Consider the following 17,176-nt stretch of genomic DNA (forward strand, 5'->3'; position numbering starts at 1 on the left):
GGTCCTGGCACCAAGCAGGGTTGCCCTCACCAGAGCAAGCTTCCTCCTCAAGGCACCCACATGGGTTACCCAACAGCCCACAGCCCATCCCACCCAAGCTACAATTTCTTCCTGGCCCCTGCCCCCTGACTCACCACCTTGCTACCTTCCCAGCCCAGGAGCTGTGCCCATGGCAGATTCAGTAACATCCATCTGCCCACACAAGCCGAAGGCCCCCAGTAGCCCCTCTAACCTGGTCCCGCTCTGCCTTACCACGGCGCCGGCCTCTTTTTGGGTGGGAACAGCCAAAGTCATAGCAGTCACACACAGAGCTCTTCCACTTATCTATCAGTTGTCAGCTGCCAGTGGTCCAGACAGAAAGACACGCTCAGTCAGGAAGGTAGGAGGGGGACAGTCTACCCCATGTCCGATTCCAGCATGGCAGTATTAGCTGGGTGACAGCAGGCCATCACTTGGCCTCCCTGGACCTTCCTTTCCCTGGTTTGCCTATACCAGGGAGACGCCACCTATATTTCCAGGGTAAGGATTTCCACTGGTCCAAATGAAGCATCCCAGTACAGGGCCAGGTGAGGCCTTTCAACCTCTCTCCATTGGCCAGCTTCCAGGACTTAAGGCCCACATATCATGGCAGCAAACATGCTCATTTTAGAAATGGGGGTCCTGGAGACCCAAAATAGTGAAAGGGCTTGTCCAGCGTCCCACAGCTTGAAACAGAGAACACTCACCTCTATGAGGAAGTGTTATAAAAACAGGATTTCCGGGGCGCCTGGGTGGCACAGTCGGTTAAGCGTCCGACTTCAGCCAGGTCACGATCTCGTGGTCTGTGAGTTCCAGCCCCGCGTCGGGCTCTGGGCTGATGGCTCAGAGCCCGGAGCCTGTTTCCGATTCTGTGTCTCCCTCTCTCTTTTCCCTTCCCCCGTTCATGCTCTGTCTCTCTCTGTCCCAAAAATAAATAAACGTTGAAAAAAAAATTAAAAAAAAAACAACAGGATTTCTGACCAGACTCAAAGGGTCTTGTCCAACTCCAGGAGCTCAGTCAGCAAGTGATATACACCTGGAAGGATGGATTAAGGAAGAATCTGGGACCCCAACACCCACTTAGAGGTTCCTCCTGGGCACCATGGCCCCTGACAGCCACCCACGTGTAGAACCATGTTATATCTTATTTATCTCCCTGAGCTGGGCACTGCAGGGAGGAAGTCAGGCCAGTCTGTGGAAGGCACAGCCCCCAGTCTATTACAGGTCCTTAGAGGGAAAGAAAATTCTTATTTTCCCTTATCTATGAGTATTTTCTCACTGCAGTCCTGATTTCGAACAGGGCCCTGGTTAAGCTACAACCTGGTCAGACACTGGGTTCTATGTTGCTGTTAACTTTCATAAGAGAATACAAAAATGTTCTCCTATGCAGAGAAATGTGCTTCATGTTGAGAGTGGGGGCCAGACACAAATTCTGTAATGGCACATAGAATTCTATTTTATAGGGGCTCTTGGATTGCTCAGTTGGTTGTGTCCGACTCTTGGTTTTGGCTCAGGTCATGATCTCACAGTTCGTGAGTTTGAGCCCCATCAGGCTCAGTGTAGACATTGCAGAGCCTGCTTGGGATTCTCTCTCTCTCTCTCTCTCTCTCTCTCTCTCTCTCTGCACACCCCCCACTCACACGCACTCTCGCATGCTCTCTCAAAATAAATAAACATTAAAAAAAGAATCCTATTTTACAAAACACTAACTTAGCATATATACAAATATTAGTGAGTCTCAGGATTTCAGGATTTTCATTTCCTGTTCTATGCATGAGTTAACAAGTAAATCGAGAAAAGAAAGAAAGCAAAGAGTCAAGTGTCAAGTATAGCTCTTTATAAATAGACATACACTTAGGAAATTCCAGTGCCATCTTGGGACAACCATCAAGCAGTGACAGTTGTCTGTTGCATATCTGTACTTCCCATGATGACAGTATCTTACGAAGATACAAAGGAAGGAAGCTCCAAGTAGCCCCAGGCTTTCAGCATCCAGAGGGACAGAAGCCATGGTTACCCAGGTTCCTTCACTCATAATCACATTTATCAAGATCTCTCTGGGGTGAGTGGTAATTCCCAACACCCACCCCCAACATGCAATCCTTGAGCCAGGCCTGATCCCAAACTTGATCCCACACATGGAAATGTGAGACCCTGAGGGACTCACCTTATGGTCAGAGCTGCAGCCAAAGCCAGTGCTGTGGGTGTTATCCCAACTCTGGATCCCTATCCCACTGCCATTCTCAGGGGTTAGGGTTGCCAGATAAAATTCAGAGCACCCAGTTAAATCTTTCAAAATTTAGTATAAATCAGTCTCATGCAATATTTGGGACATATTTATACTAAAAAATTCATTATTTATTTGAAATTCAAGCTTAACTGGATATCCTATATTTTTATTTGTAGACCCTATCAGGGGATCCAGCACTCCCTTTCTGGGCTGACCTCCAGCTCTGCCCAAAATAGCTCTGGGAAATGAAGCAAAGTAACAGGAAGAGAGTCCCCAACACCTCCAGCTGGGCCTGAGGCATGGTCTTCGCCTCATTCTCTTCCACATCATTGTTGAGCATGAAGGCCTCCACGCTGAACTGTAGTGTCTCATTATCCTGCCTGGACCAAGGGCCAGATCTGGGGCCTATTGAGAGGCACCTGGGGGACAGCCAAGGGGACCACAGGGATCTTCAACTCAGAGACTGGCTGGAACAAGTTTCCTGTGAATCCACAGAGAAGCTCATACTATGGGACCTTCTTGCTCCTTAAAGCCTCATTAAAGAATGTCCACCCCATTACCAGAGTCAAGGACAGTTGTGTTTAGCCTGAGCAAAGGGCAGATGTTACAAAATCAGCCACAAGTGACAAGACCCTAAGGCCTCTATAGTCACTCAACAGCTTGCATCCTGGCTGGCAAGAACAGCCCATCCTTTGCCAAACTCACAGCCCAGGTGGCAGGTTCAGACCCAGACAAGTTCAGATCAGACACAAAAAAAGGCTGGTCACCAATGACCAAGTACAACAAGATAGACCCCTCTACATTATCACACCAATGGCCCACTCAGCAAGACATCAGGGTAGGGATAAGCCCCCGCCCTCCCTCTTACTCCCTCTGTAGCCTCTTAGACCCTCAGTTGAAGACAAGGGTGTATATTCTCTGGGAGTGGTTCAGGTAATGGCTCTGAGAGCCCACACACTCATCCACGTAGAATTTCATGGTCTAGTTTGACACAAGCTGGATGTAGGCTTCAAGAGTCAGCCATGAGCCTTCTACATGGGGAGGTGGCAAGGCATCTGGGGGAAGAGAGGGAAGAGGGTTATTCCTGGTAAGTAGTCATGGTCACCTCCTAACAAGTATATACTGCATGCCTGTTAGGTCACAACCATAATTCCATTTATTCCTGAATGGTCCTAGAAGTGTTTGCTAGACCTATTTTACAGGTGGGATGATGGAGGCTCAGAGAGACGGTTGAACCTCAGTTCTCTACCCCAGTCTCATCTACCAAATGGGTGTGCACCTATTCCACCAAGGGCAGAAGACTGAGGCCAGACACAAGATGGTATAGGTAGACCACACTCTGATCTCCCCCTTAGGCAATACTCGGGGGTCCACACTCCAACCCCCCCCCCCACGCATATACACAACAGCCCAAGACTCACCATGCAGTACCTGGAGAGTCACCTGCTGGGGCTTTGAGATACAGGGTGAAGGCTCCTGGAAGGGGTTCTTCAGAGGGCCATGCCGGGTCAATGACAGGCCACCTGCAACAGAACTGTTCACCTCCTGCCCAAGGAGTGGCCTAGGCTGAGTGGTTGCAGAGAAAGAGGCACCCTAGGTCAAGGGCGTTTGGTGGGTCCCCACAGCCAGACTGAAGGGCAAGCCCTGGGCAAGTTACCCCAGGGGAGGTAATGGGGGTGGGAAGGCCAAAGAGAAGCTGCTCAAATGAGCTTGACCAGCACTGAGTATCATCATAGCTGCCATTTGGGGCAATTTCACACATACTTTGTGAACTGCACAACCACTTCTATTTTTCAGATGTGGACACTGAGGCAGGAAGTCCTGCTGCCTTCTGCCCATGGGTGTTACATGCAGCTTCTCAGCTGCAGAACTCAGATTCAAACTCCTAAGCAAGGTCTCTTCCAGAAATATATTTAATTCAAAAATTTTTAATTTTCTTATAGTTTATTTGCTTTTGATAGAGGGAGAGACAGAGAGAGAGAGCAGGGGAGGGGCAGAGAGAGAGGGAGACACAGAATCCAAAGCAGGCTCCAGGCTCTGAGCTGTCAGCACGGAGCCCAACGTGGGGCTCGAACTCATGAATTGTGAAATCATGACCTGAGCTGAAGTTGGATGTTCAACTGACTGAGCCACCCAGGTGCCCCAGAAATATTTTTTTAAATGTTTATTTACTTTGAGTGAGAGAGAGAGAATGTGTGATCATGAAAGGGGCAGAGAGAGAGAGAGAGAGAGAGAGAGAGAGAGAGAATTCCAAGCAGGCTCCTAGCTGTCAGCACAGAGCCCAATGTAGGGCTCCAACTCCTAAACTGTGAGATCATGACCTGGTCCAAAATCAAGAGTCAGACACTTAACCATCTGAGCCACCCAGGTGCCCCTCTTCCAGAAATATTTAAAGGTTGGAGTTCTCATATGGCAAGACTCTAAGGATACCAAACAGCATTAAAATAAAACCTGAGTTTGGGGTGCCTGGGTGGCTCAGTTGGTTAAGCGTCTGACTTCAGCTCAGGTCGTGATCTCTTGGTTTGTGGATTTGAGCCTTGCGTCCGGGCTCTGTGCTGACAGCTTGGAACCTAGAGCCTGGAGCCTGCTTCAGATTCTGTGTCTCCTTCTCTCTACCCCTCCCCCACTTGTGCTCTCTCTCTCTCTCTCTTTCAAAAATATTTTTTTTTCAAAAATTAAAAAAAAAATGAAACCTGAGTTTACCTTTCCCTATTTCTTCTCGTCTGTGTGAGCAATGGTGTAAAAGCACACTCACCCCTGCATAGCCCCAATTAATTCTTTTCACCATTTGGGCTCCTGACCACCTTGCCACCCTGTCTGAAGAAGGATTAACTCATCCCAGAGGGCAATGGCAGACCAAAGACCAGAAAGGAGTTTTAGGCTTTTTGGGTGTTCATTTGTTTTTTTTAAGATACGAATGTAAGGCATCTGTTTAGCGTTTGCTAGGTGTTTACTGCATGACAAGCTCTGCCTTAGAAGCCAGGGGTGCATAACTGGGTGGGGCCTCTGCCCCCCAAGTTTGCCTGGCTGGGGACCCCGAGCCTCAAGAAGCAGGACTGCCTGGACTCCAGGAGGATCCTGCTCAGCCTAGGACAAGGCTGAAAGACTCCCAAGAAGCAGGGTGAAGGTCAGGGAAGAAGAATGGGTGACCCAGGGTTCTAGTGTCATTAGCTTTCAGTGGGGGAAGCAGCAAGGAACTCCAGGGGCTGGAGGCGTTAGGAGGTGAGGCCAAGTGTTGAAAGGCAACCAGCACAGCCACTCACAGGCCATCAGGAAAGAAGTCCCCTCCTCCAGGTATCCCCAGGATGCCAAGTCTGCTCCTGCTGCTCTTCAAGTTATCCTCAAAGGGGCTCACCACGTGCACTGCTGATAAGGGGAGGCTCAGTTCAGGGAGGGGGGGGAAGGACCCCCACCCAGCACTCCAGGTCCCAAGGGATCCCCATTGCCCAGAACTTACCCAGCTGCAGCAAGACCAGAGCAACCTGCAGAAGGCCCCTGGGGGCGGTGATAATGAAAAGAAACACTGCTGCCCCCCCCTCCACAAGCCCCCTTAAAATGGTCCAGAGGAGGCTGGGGAGGGAACAAGCTTCCTCTGGAGCCCACAGGTGAGCCTAGGGCATGGCTGAGCTGGGCACAGGCCAAATACTTCCACACTCCCCCATCTGCCTGCAGTGCCTCCTGATTTTAGAAAAGATACCAACATCCTCCTTACTCATGAGGATTTAGTGAGGTCTGTAAGAGTTAATGCTGATGGAAGGCTTACCGCACAGTGGGCTTCATGTTCTCATCTGCAGGATGAGAACCTACTGCACTGGTTCTGGTGGAGGTTGTATAACACAGTGCTTAGTGCAGTACCTGGCACACAGTAAGTGCTCCATCCATGTTTGCTCTCAGTCCTTCATAACTCTTGTCCAAGGGCAGGGAGGGGCATGATGATGGAGGGGGCTGCACAGCAAGATGATGCTGTCTGGAGAAAAAGTCGAGAAGCGTTCATGGGGCAGGTACCATCAGAGCTGGGGCTGGCAACAGAAGAACACGGAAGTGGAGAGGGCACAGCCTGGGTGAAGGAACAGAGGCTAACGCACAGGGCACATCCAGGGAATGGTAAGGAGTCAGCAGAGGCAGGAATGCAGGTGCAGGGGTGAGTCGTGATGAGAGACGAGGCTGTCAAGGCCTCAAGGCTCTGAATGCCACGCTGAGGTGCTCGGACTGGATCGTGGAGGCTGCCTGGAGTCATTCGAGGTATCAGAACAGAAGGCCCTTGGGGAGATTCAGGCACCAGCACGATCAGCTCAGAAGAATGTTCCTTTATGCATTGGGCATTTAAGGAGTTCCCAAGATCTTAGTTCGTACAAATAAGTCCACGACGATCACCTTCAGCTGCACATCTTTGGACAATCATCCAATTATTTCCTCTGAATAAATTCTTAGGGAGTGGAATCCTTGAAGCATATAACTGGCATAATTTATATCTGGATTAGTCATCAGATGGAATGATTCAATCAATTGCCCTTGAAGTAGAGGTCTCTTGACACACTAATAATGGCCAGTGTTTGTGGAGCTCTCTCTGTGAGCCCTGCTCTGGCTGAATGCTTTGTGAGCCATTTCTCCTGTAATCCTGGCAGCAGTTTTAGGAGCTCATTATAGAAGATTGTATGGTGAGGAAACCGAGGCTCAGAGAGGTTAGGTAACTTGCCCATGGTCACACAGCCTGTGAATCAGCTCTGCCCTTGCTGTGTAGAGAACCATGAGTTGGAAGACAATGGAAACAGAATCAGAATTGGGCTGGGGGGAGAGAGGTTAGGGGAGGAGGGAGAGAGGGAAGTTAGAAGAACTGGAGAGAATGTTGAGTTACGTGGGAGGGCAGGTAGGGGTGGGGGACAGACTGTGTGAGCTTAGGCTAGTGACTCCAACTCCAAGAAACACAGACCTAACTATGATGTGGTTGTAAAGAGTAAATGAGCCACATGGCAGGAAGTGCTTAGCACAGGACTTGGTGCAGGCCCCCAGGGGTTCACTAACATGCTGTTCTCAAAAACCCTGGAGGCAGTTTGAAACAGCTAGCAAAGCATGTTTGGTGGTGCTGCCTCTTTGTGGTGATGCTGAGCATTGCATGAAGTGGCCACCAGGGAGACCCAACTCCCAGAATGCTCTCGGACAAAGGCCTGGGGGGCATTGGGAAAAGACAAACCTCACTGCCCGTGAATCCCAAAAGGGGCCTGCCCCTCCTTTCAGGCAATGGAGGAAGTATCAGGCTGGAGGGAGCCCAGAGGAAGCTACCAAGCCAGCACTAGGGGGTCAGAGGGTACTTTGAGGGGGAAGGAATTGAGTAGGCTGTAGTCAGGGGAGGGAGGGTGGGCCTACAGTGTGAGGTGGGGTAAAGGTTGGAAGGGAGTGTCCAGTAGGAGGGAACACTGTATGAGAAAGCCCAGTCAAGACAAACGTCAGATCTAAGAAACCAAAAAGGACAGAATGGCTGAAATGAAGATTTAGGGGAAGGGGCAAGGGTGGGGTCATCCATACTATGTAGGGATCTAAGTAAGAGTCCCCACAAGGAGTCTGGACTCTGTTCTGAACATTTTAAGAATGTTGGCTAGATAGAAAAGCCAGGGGCGGGGGGGGGGGGGGGAGATAAGCCAGAGGCTGCTGCCCTCATCCAAGCCTGGAGGGGACAGATAGGACACATGGTGGCAGAGGATTGGGGCAGAAACTATATGAGTGAATGGGAACACCCAGGGAAGAGCGAGAAGGGCCTGAGCCAGAGCATCAGGTGCTGGGGTAGCAGCCGGAGGAAAGCTGGAGTGAAGGCTCCAGAGGAGCAAGGGTGGCAGCCGAGGCCACCTTCCCTTCTCCCCACCTGGCTTTTTTAGGAGAAGGAGCAGACCAGGGATGAGTCTTACCTATGACCTTACAGGCTGTGAGGCCTCTGCCAGGTCACTTGCCCTCTCTGATCCTAGATGTGGGTCTATACAGGGGGATGATGGTGCTATGACCCACCTCCTGGGTTGGCAGGAGGGCCAGAGCAGTAGTGTGCTGGTAAATGTTTAATTTACTGGCTCCCCAGGCAAGAGGACCCTGATTTGTTGATCTTCGTGGTATAAACAGTGCCATCAAGGAGCACCTGGGTGGCTCAGTCTGTGAAGCGTCCAACTTCAGCTCAGGTCATGATCTCATGTTTGTGAGTTTGAGCCCTGCATCAGGCTCTGTGCTGATAGTTCAGAGCCTGAAGACGGCTTCAGATTCTGTCTCCTCCCCTGTTCGTGCTCTCTCTCAAAAATAAACATTAAAAAAAAAAATTTAATAGTCCCATTGTGACCTATTTCAAGCTACCCAAGAGAAGTTACTGAACACAGAGTTGTAGAAGCAACATGCTAATACTCTAATAGAGTATAGCCACCAAACAGATAACAAGAAATATAAATAACCTCAAGAGCGTAGATAATAATAAAGTCTAGTAAAATCACCAAGAAGCAACATGTTTTGAGTGGTACTACCTGTTCTTTTTTGGTTGAGTGTGTGTGTGTGTGTGTGTGTGTGTGTGTGTGGTTTTTTGAGATATAATTGACATTATATTAGTTTTGGGTGTAGATGATTTGCAATTTGGATATATTGCGAAATGATTACAATCGTCTAGTGAACATCCATTACCACACATAGCTACAAATTTTTCTTCGTGATAACTTTTCAGTACCTTTGTTTTTAACGTAACACATTTTTGTAAAGTTTTACTTATTTAAGTAATCTCTACACCCTACATAGGGCTTGAATCCATGACCGCAAGATCAAGAGCTGCACTGAGCCAACCAGGTGCCCCAATATATCACATTTATTTATTTATTTATTTATTTGGGGGGAGAAAATCAAGGGCACAAGTAATCAAGGGCAAAGAGAGAGAGAGAGAGAGAGAGAGAGAGAGAGAGAGAGAGAAGCGGGGCTCATGTTCATCTGAGCAGGGTTCAAGCTCGCCCGATGAGGGGTTTGTGCTCACCCGAAGCAGGGCTCGAACTCATGAACCATGCGATCCTGACCTGAGCCAAAGTCAGATACTTAACCAGCTGAGCCACCCACATGCCCCAATACAATGCATTTAAATCTAAGTTTATATCCTTCTTTTTTTCACCTTATTTAATTTTTTCCAGCTCTTCCCTAATTTCTTGGCTTGGGCCTCCCCATTGGAACTGGGCGGGTCCAGAAGCACAGCAGTGGCCCCTTGCCACTCTGCCGTGGCCAGACCCGGGCCAGAGACTCTTCCGGTTATTACAGCAACCAGGCCCTTGACGCTCTGACACACTGCAGGCATCTTGCACCAGCCTCTCCCCCTCATTTAATTTTTAATAATGGCTCTGTTTAAAATGATTCCTAAAAAGGTAACAATATCAGCTCTGGCCCCTATGAACAGCACTAGCACACCACTCATTGGCCCACAGCAAGAGGATGTGCAAAGTAAGCCTCCAGATGGGCCTGGGTCTCAGGCATCCAGGAGAGGCCCAACCTCTGCCTAGGGGGCTGCTGGGCAAATATTAGAGGAGACAAGGAGAAGCACCCTAGTCTCAGTGTCCCCGGGTAGGCCACAGGTTTGCCCACAACCCCACCACTCCTGCCCAGGTTCACATTTGGCAGGCACAAGACCTGCTTATTCCCAGGGGCATCGCCTCACAGAAGACCCAACACTAGCTCCTGCTTTGGGGGGCCTTATTTCCCCAAACTGCCTCAGGAAAATCATAAGTGGTAGAGTCATTGGTGAACATCTCTTTATTGGAAAACTTCGGTAGGGGTTGGGGGCTCCTTAGACCCCGCTGCTTAGGCCTGCAGCTGGACATATCTGCAAGGCTCTGTGCCCTGAGCCAGCGGCAGCAGGTGAAGATGCAGAAGCCCATGCCTAGGATAGACATCAACACCACCATGAGCAGAGTCCCTGACATCTGCATCAGCAACAGCATCAGCAAGCTGGGGAGACTCCCTGGTGTAAGAGGCAGAGGTTGATCAGGGCCTGGAGAGGCAGTAAGTACACCAGCAAGGGCTGGAAAGGGGCTGGGCAACAGCTTCCACCCCCCAGACCGTGTTGTTGACTTGGAGAGAACGGGTGTACTGGGCTAAGTGGTGCCTATGTGACCTCAAGCCTCAGTTTCCTCATCTCTAAAATGGGGCTGGTCATTTACCACGTCTACTGCATTCTTAGGAGAATCAAATGAGGTCATCACAGAAAAATGGAAGCTGCCAGGCAACAAAGGGTAGCATTTATTAATATATAGTGGGTGGCAGTTACCCTTCTTCAGGGTGAGGAGGCTCAGAGGGGTGAGTGGCTTCCACAGTGATGGGGTGAGCGAGCTTAAAGCTAACTTGTCTGAGATTTTTGGGCTTTACTCTGGCAGGCCATGAATGAGGGCCAAGTGGGGGAAGGGGGAAGGAAGAAGCCAGAACCAGTTTCTACTGGGATTGCCAACGGTCCCCGAACCTGGGGCCCCAGTGTCTTCCACTGTGAAGGGGACCCTGAAAAGGGCCCAAACTCTGGAAAGGGACTCCCTCGCTCACCTCTGGGCTCCCTGGCGTCAGAAGCCTAACTCAACTAAAAGGACCATGTCGTCTGGTGGGAAGCCTCCTCAGTGGCCTTGCCAGAGGCTGGAAGATAAAGATATCCCACCAGAAGGCTTTGAGCCATCCACCCACCCAACCTCTACACACCTCTAACCTTCTGACCTAGTATCTGCCCACTGGTGCTGAAAGTTGAGAGAAAATGAAGCTATTTATCTCAAAGCAAGAACAGAACATGTTTACACCATGATGTCAGTGACTAAGAGCCTTCTCTCAGTAAGGCACTTACCAAGATTGTATGAATGGAGTTGAATGAGTCTCTAGGCATCTGTTTAATAAAGATGAGACCAGAAGCTCAAAAGTGGCAGACCAAGCTTAATGCCCTCATTTTATACTTGGGGAAATTGAGGCTCAGAGAGGGAAGGGATTTGCCCAAGATCACACATAGAAGGGGGCTCAGGGGGCTCTCCAGAGGCCAGATCCCTCTTTGATTCTCCTGATCAACAGATAACTTGAGTGGGTCTCATAGTTTGGAAGGGCCAGGGTCAGCTTCCTCAAAGGTCTTCAGAAGCACGACAGTACCTTCCATAGGCCCATCCCCCCACTGCTATGAATGCCTCAGAGCCTACCCCTAACCCCTACCTACAAAACCAAAAGACTCCAACCTGCCAAGGCTCTTTGATGGGGTGACCAGGGGCAGGTAACCACACAACAGGTGCACACTCTCAGAAAGAGCTGAGGGGCAATATAGAAGGGGCATCGGGGCTGGTTATGAAGAATGTTCAAGGTTGACTAAGAGGAAAAGTATTTTCAGCTGAGGAAGAGTGTGGGGTGGGATAAGAGAGGCTAGGAGGCAGGTGATAGGGAAGAACACAGGCTGGGGCAGGTCCAAGAGCTGTGCCCCAAAACACAGAGGTCTGACTCTGGCCAGCAGCTCCCAGTTTTAGGGGGTGGAAGGTTAGAGACTAACTGAGCAGGGAACTGGTGGTAGACCCAGATGTCATAGGGATGCAGGTGTGAACCTGGTGGGGGGTACAGGGAGATGCAGGACTGGAGAGGGACATAGAAGGGGGCAGAGAAAGGGCTGGAGAATTGCGGGGGCTCAGAGCATTTAAGGGAGCCGGAGGGAGCAGCAGGAGACTGAGCAGAGGTCAGGGAGGGGCTGAGAAAGGAACCCAGCTGCTGTGGGATGAGAAGGGCAGCAGAGAAAGGCTCACCGTCAGAGACCCCCAGACATCAGACTCGCCCTGCAGCTGCAGACACCCCCAGAGCATGAGCCACAACTGGAGCCCCCATCTTGTCTCACTAGCCGTCCTGCCCAGTCCCTTGGCTCCTATAAGTCCCCATCCAGGTGCAGGGGGTCTCTCTGGGGTGGGGTTAGCCCCCCCAGTCTGTACCTGGGCTGCAAGGGGCATGGCCAGGGTCTCGGCTGGAACCGATTTGTGGCTTGGAGCAGTGCTGAGTGACAGAGACCTAGGCCTGTTTCTGCTCCACATCCAAAACCCCATTTCCCACCTCTCTACCCCTCCAAGTTGTTAACAGCCAAAAAAGGGGCTGGCCCAGAATCAAGGAGGAATGTCTCCCTTCCTACAGTGCTCCCAGGGACAGCCCCTGCCCCCTACTACCGGGTCACTCTTTTTTCTCCAAGACTCCTGAGTCTTCTGTGATACTCATATGGGGGCTGTCTTCACCTCAGGCACCTTCAGGTTCAGGTGGTTCCTGCCCAACAGGCTCCCCTTCCAGAAGTATTGGTGCTTGAGGCTTGCAAAGAGGTCAATGCCCAAAGGAGGCTGACAGCACCAAGGGTGGGATCCCAGGCATCTGCAGGGGAGCATTGGTGGGTGGGGAGGTACAGACAGGCCCAGTGCTGGCTATTGCAAGCAATGCATAGCCAAAGTTGGCCTCCACCTCTGAGGGCCCCCAGGCTTGCTCCCCACCACCACACCCCTGCTCATCCCCAAGAGAAAAGGAGAAGAGAACTCAACTTTTTGAGGATTTATTGGGCCGGGGGCTGTCCTGCCTTCCAGGCAGGCCCGAGCAGCTCCTGCACCAGGGATGGGCTGGCCAGAGAATCAGTCCTGAGGGTACCCGCCACTGCACTGCTACATTTCTCCGAGTGTCTGCTGCTCCTCCGTCCAGCCATACTGCCATGGGGCCAAGCCACTGGGACTCCTGGGTCCCCAGCTTGCCAAGTGATCTTGGCTGTATTCCTGGCCCTATCTGGGCCTCAGTCTGCTTATCCTCCATGGGAGGATGTTACTTCCTTGTCAAAAGACAGGTCTACTCCCACTCAGTATCACGGATTCCATGGAAGCAAATAGGGTTCAGGTGTCCCCTTTCTGTGAGTTACTGCAGCTGCTGCTCCTTGAGGCCTTTGTCTCTCACTTTCCATTGGGCTCAAATATACTCAGACGCCAGGGCCTCGGACCCCAGGAAGCCAGGCATCCACATCCCCTGGCAAGAGGAGGAAGTTGGACCACAGCAGGGAGTAGGCCAATTCACAGACCAGGTACCAGGGCGGGATCAGGAGGAGCTGGGCTTCTCCACTGAAGGGTAGAGCTTGCGCAGGCTGGAGTCCAGGAGGAAGTCCACTGATCTGTGGGACAGTGGACAGTGATGAGCAGGTGACCAATGGGTGCTAGTGGAGGAATGGGAGGCAGGAGGTCAGGGCCAGCGAAGGGATTCCTAGATGCAGGACACAGTGCCATTTCTCTATTCAGTTGGGGAAACTGAGGCACAGAGAGGTTAAAAGGCTCACCCTTGGGCCTTTGGGTCAGCTATGTTCCCTCGGAAAAAGACTGCTCCTCCCACTCTATGTTGATCTAGGTTGGCCCATCTTTGGTTCTATGAGCAGGCACATGACCCACGCCTGGCCAATCAGAAAAGGGAAATTGGCTCAGGACTAGGCACTCAGTCCAGAATAGACCAATGACAGCCTTCCTTGGGATTTTATTTATTTATTTATTTATTTATTTATTTATTTATTTATTTATTTATTTATTGTCAACTATAAAAAGCTTCCTATGGGTCTTGCTAAGCTGGTAGGATGGAAGCTGGGAACTGCTGGAAGCCATCTCTGCTCCCCTGTGGAGAATATGAGTGAAGCCAATAGGCGGTGGTGTCAGAAGACAGACAGCAGGATGGGGAGACCAAGACCCCTAATGACATCATTTGGGTGCCTAGATCCAGCCATGCCTGAAAGCAGCATAACTCTGGACTTTTCAGTTTCATGAAGCAATTAATTCTTATTTTACTTAGCCCAGTTTCAGGTGGGCTCCTGTCACCAAAATCTCCCCAAACCCATCCCCTCCAATGTGCACCTGTTCCTGCCTGCCTCCGGTTGTTTTGTAACACTAGGTTTTCTTTCTAGAACTTACTGGTCCTGTGTCCCATACCCTCAAGGCATCCTCCTTATGTTTACTGCCAAAGTACCTGCCAGGATCATATGACGAGGACACAGACTGTCCTTTCTACCTGAGGAGTCCTGAGTGCCAGCCCTGCCTCTGCTGCTACTGTTGTGTGCAAAGTGGGGACACCATGTCTCTCAGAGCTTATCTCCACCTGTAGAGTGGATGATCCCTGAGGCTGGAAGGGGCACTCACCTGTCAATGGGGTGGATGATGACAGGGATGACCAGAAGCCCCAGTGCAGTGGTAGTCCACTTGCGGATGGACAGAGGCCAGCGGGTAGCAGTGCCCAGGATGTAGAGAGAGGCAGCACACACACGGTTGATAGTGAAGCCTGGGATGGCCACAGAAGCCAGAGCCTGCCACACGAAAGTGTCCACCACAGCCACAGTCACCCTGGTGCTGCGGCCTGTTTCAGGGCTTCGTACCTGGTAGGGACAAGAGATACTTCATCCAGCAGGGCAGAGGTGGGAAACGCTGTGGACAAGGGGCATGAGGTTGGACCAGGGGAGGGAAGTGGCCGGTTGGGGGTGTCCGGTTCTGGACTGTACCAATTCAGGGCTGGGGGCAGGATGTAGCACCCTACAAACAGGATGGGGGTATGGACTGCACCAGGCAAGGTTGTAGGGGTTGGACTGTCCCACAAGGGATTTTACCACATGCAAGGCTGGGGACTAAATCACAAGGGAGTGGACATAGGGTGGGGGGTTGAGAGGCAGGCTAACACTCACATCTCCTGCCTTCTTGCCCTTGTCAATGGCATCTGCCAGCACGTAGGAGCTGGATACACCATAGCTCAACCACACCACAGCCGCTGGCACCAGGGAGCGGAATGCCTCTCCCACCTCATTGGCATAGCCTGTTGGAGAGGAGACATTTAATTCCAGGGGTAGGAGTGGGTATGGTTTGCTCCACAAGGGGGCGCTAGTTCTAATTCCCAGCCTGCTAAGGAGGCTGCTGGGTGACCTTAGGTAAGTGATTTTACTTCTCCGAGCTTTCGATTCCCAGTCTATAAAGAGGCATCCATGAAACCCACTTCCATTCTAGGGCCATTGTGGGAGCGCTGAGTACAGTCACCATTGTCATCACTCACTTGCCTTCCCAGTCTGGGTTCTAGAAGCATGAGCACTAATGGAGAGACTGAGAGCAAGTTCCCTGATGAGGTACTCACCATGTCCCAGGCCTTTCCTGTGCCTTATCTCTTTCTACCCTTACAACTACCACCCCATGAGAGAGACGCTGCGTTCATTCCTTTATGCTGAGAAAACCGAGTCAAACTGAATCGGTATGAGGCCCCATAATCTGATTCTACAGCCAGTAACCCCCCCCCCCCCCCCCCCGTTCCTCCTAGCCGTTTGGAGCTTACACCTGGGAGACTGATCTGTACAGACAGACCCCGGGGGCAGGGGTGGGCCGACCTGAGCTGTGTGACTCTGGGCAAGTCCCTAGCCCTCTCTGAGCCCAGTCTCTGGCCCGGGCAGAATGAGAACTAAGATCCTTCCACCTTCTCCAGGCCCCTGACCAGCGTCTGGCGACCCCTACCTCTCCAGCTACATGGTGAGGGGTCGCCGAGCCCCTCGCGCACCCCCGGCCCCCTCTCACCTAGGTACCGCACCCACGTGTCTCGGAAAATGTCGCGCTCAGCACCCCGCGGGGGCGGCTCGGACATGGCGCTTCCACCTCCGCACCAGCCACTGCAGCCGGTCCTGCACCGATACCACTTCAGCTTCCACTACCGCTCCAATCTGCCGCGGCAGCACCGGCTGAAGGTCCGGGACTGAAGGACAGGTCGCGCTGTCCCCGCCAGCAGGGAGCGTCTGCAAATTACCCCGCGCACTGAAGCCCCTCTCCCAGGCTTGGGCTTTACAGATTAATTTTCTTCACGTTTTTTCTGGGTTTGAGCGGTTGGCGCAGTCCTTTCCCACGACTGACTGACTGTAGTTTTGGAGCCTAAAAGAAGGGGGTTCAAATGCGGGAAGCTACACTTCCTAATTACACTTCATAGCTGTGTGACCTCAGGCAATAGGCTGTACTTCGCTAAGCCTCATTTTATTAATGTATTAATGTATTAAATGCGGAACACAGTGTTCACTCCTCGGACAGTTGCAGGGATTATTTTTAGGTAACCATTTGTTAAGTTTACTGATCAGACCATTGACTAAAGACTCTAGACAGATTACTTTCTTAAAGCCTCCCACCAACCTGGGACCCCCATTTTACAGATGAGGAAATAGAGGCACAAAAAAGATGGGTCACTTTCCAGGTCATACAGCTAAGTGGTGAAGCTGGCATTTGAATCCAGGCCGTGTGGCTCCAGATTCCACGCTCTTAAGGGGAGTTGAGTTAATGAGTCTGGGGAGTGAATGGTGAGCGCCCTGGAGAGGTGGGTATTTGGACTCGAGTGCCTTCCTGGCAGGTGCCATGTTCATTTATCAAGCTCTGGGTTCTAACTGGATCCATATAACCCTCAGACCAAGCTTCCTGGGGGCAGGACCTTGATTGAATGAATGAATGAATGAATGAACGAATGAATGAATGAATGAACGAATGAATGAGTCAAGGGAAACAAGACTTCAGGGAAATGAGCAGAACAGAATGTGTGGTCTGGGGGGGGGGTAGTGGTTACTAAGAAACTCTTCCCCAGCTGGACCTCGGTTTACTCATGTGGGCAATGAGTGCACTTCACTAAAGCTCTGAATCCTTTGGATTTTGCCAGCGAAGATGCAGCCATTAAAGGCAGGTAGTCCTGGGTTCAATCCCAGTTGTGCCACCTATTAGCCACGTCAGTAAAATTTATGAGTAGTCAGTATTTACTGAGCACTCACTTGTTAAGGCTCCCTTCTAAGCGCTTTGCACGTAATTTCCTTGAATTTCTGCAACAACCCAGGGCCCTAACGAAGCACAGGGTTGTTGCATGGTACCTAGTATGCGCTCATTAAAGAATTAGCTTTTATTGTCATCAAATAAAGGCAGAGAAAATAAAGACCAC

General features: G+C 51.0%; 1 protein-coding gene across 2 annotated transcripts; it reads right to left on the minus strand.

Annotated features, from left to right (window-relative positions):
* Positions 1 to 12,760: 12,760 nt before the first annotated feature.
* On the minus strand, positions 12,761 to 16,080 carry MTFP1 (mitochondrial fission process 1). Of its 2 annotated transcripts, none has more exons than XM_006938590.5 (4): positions 15,790 to 16,080; positions 14,919 to 15,046; positions 14,383 to 14,615; positions 12,761 to 13,418 (listed from the first exon to the last, which is right to left on the minus strand). In XM_006938590.5, the coding sequence occupies exons 1-4, from the start codon at positions 15,854 to 15,856 to the stop codon at positions 13,304 to 13,306; spliced, it is 543 nt and encodes a 180-aa protein (XP_006938652.1). In that variant the 5' UTR covers positions 15,857 to 16,080; the 3' UTR covers positions 12,761 to 13,303. The 2 variants fall into 2 exon arrangements, with proteins under 2 accessions (XP_006938652.1, XP_003994841.1); XM_003994792.6 differs by having other exon boundaries at positions 12,761 to 13,376; positions 15,790 to 16,051.
* Between the last annotated feature and the right edge of the window lie 1,096 nt (positions 16,081 to 17,176).

Source organism: Felis catus, chromosome D3 (assembly GCF_018350175.1).
Source record: "Felis catus isolate Fca126 chromosome D3, F.catus_Fca126_mat1.0, whole genome shotgun sequence".
Taxonomy (NCBI): Eukaryota; Metazoa; Chordata; class Mammalia; order Carnivora; family Felidae; genus Felis; species Felis catus.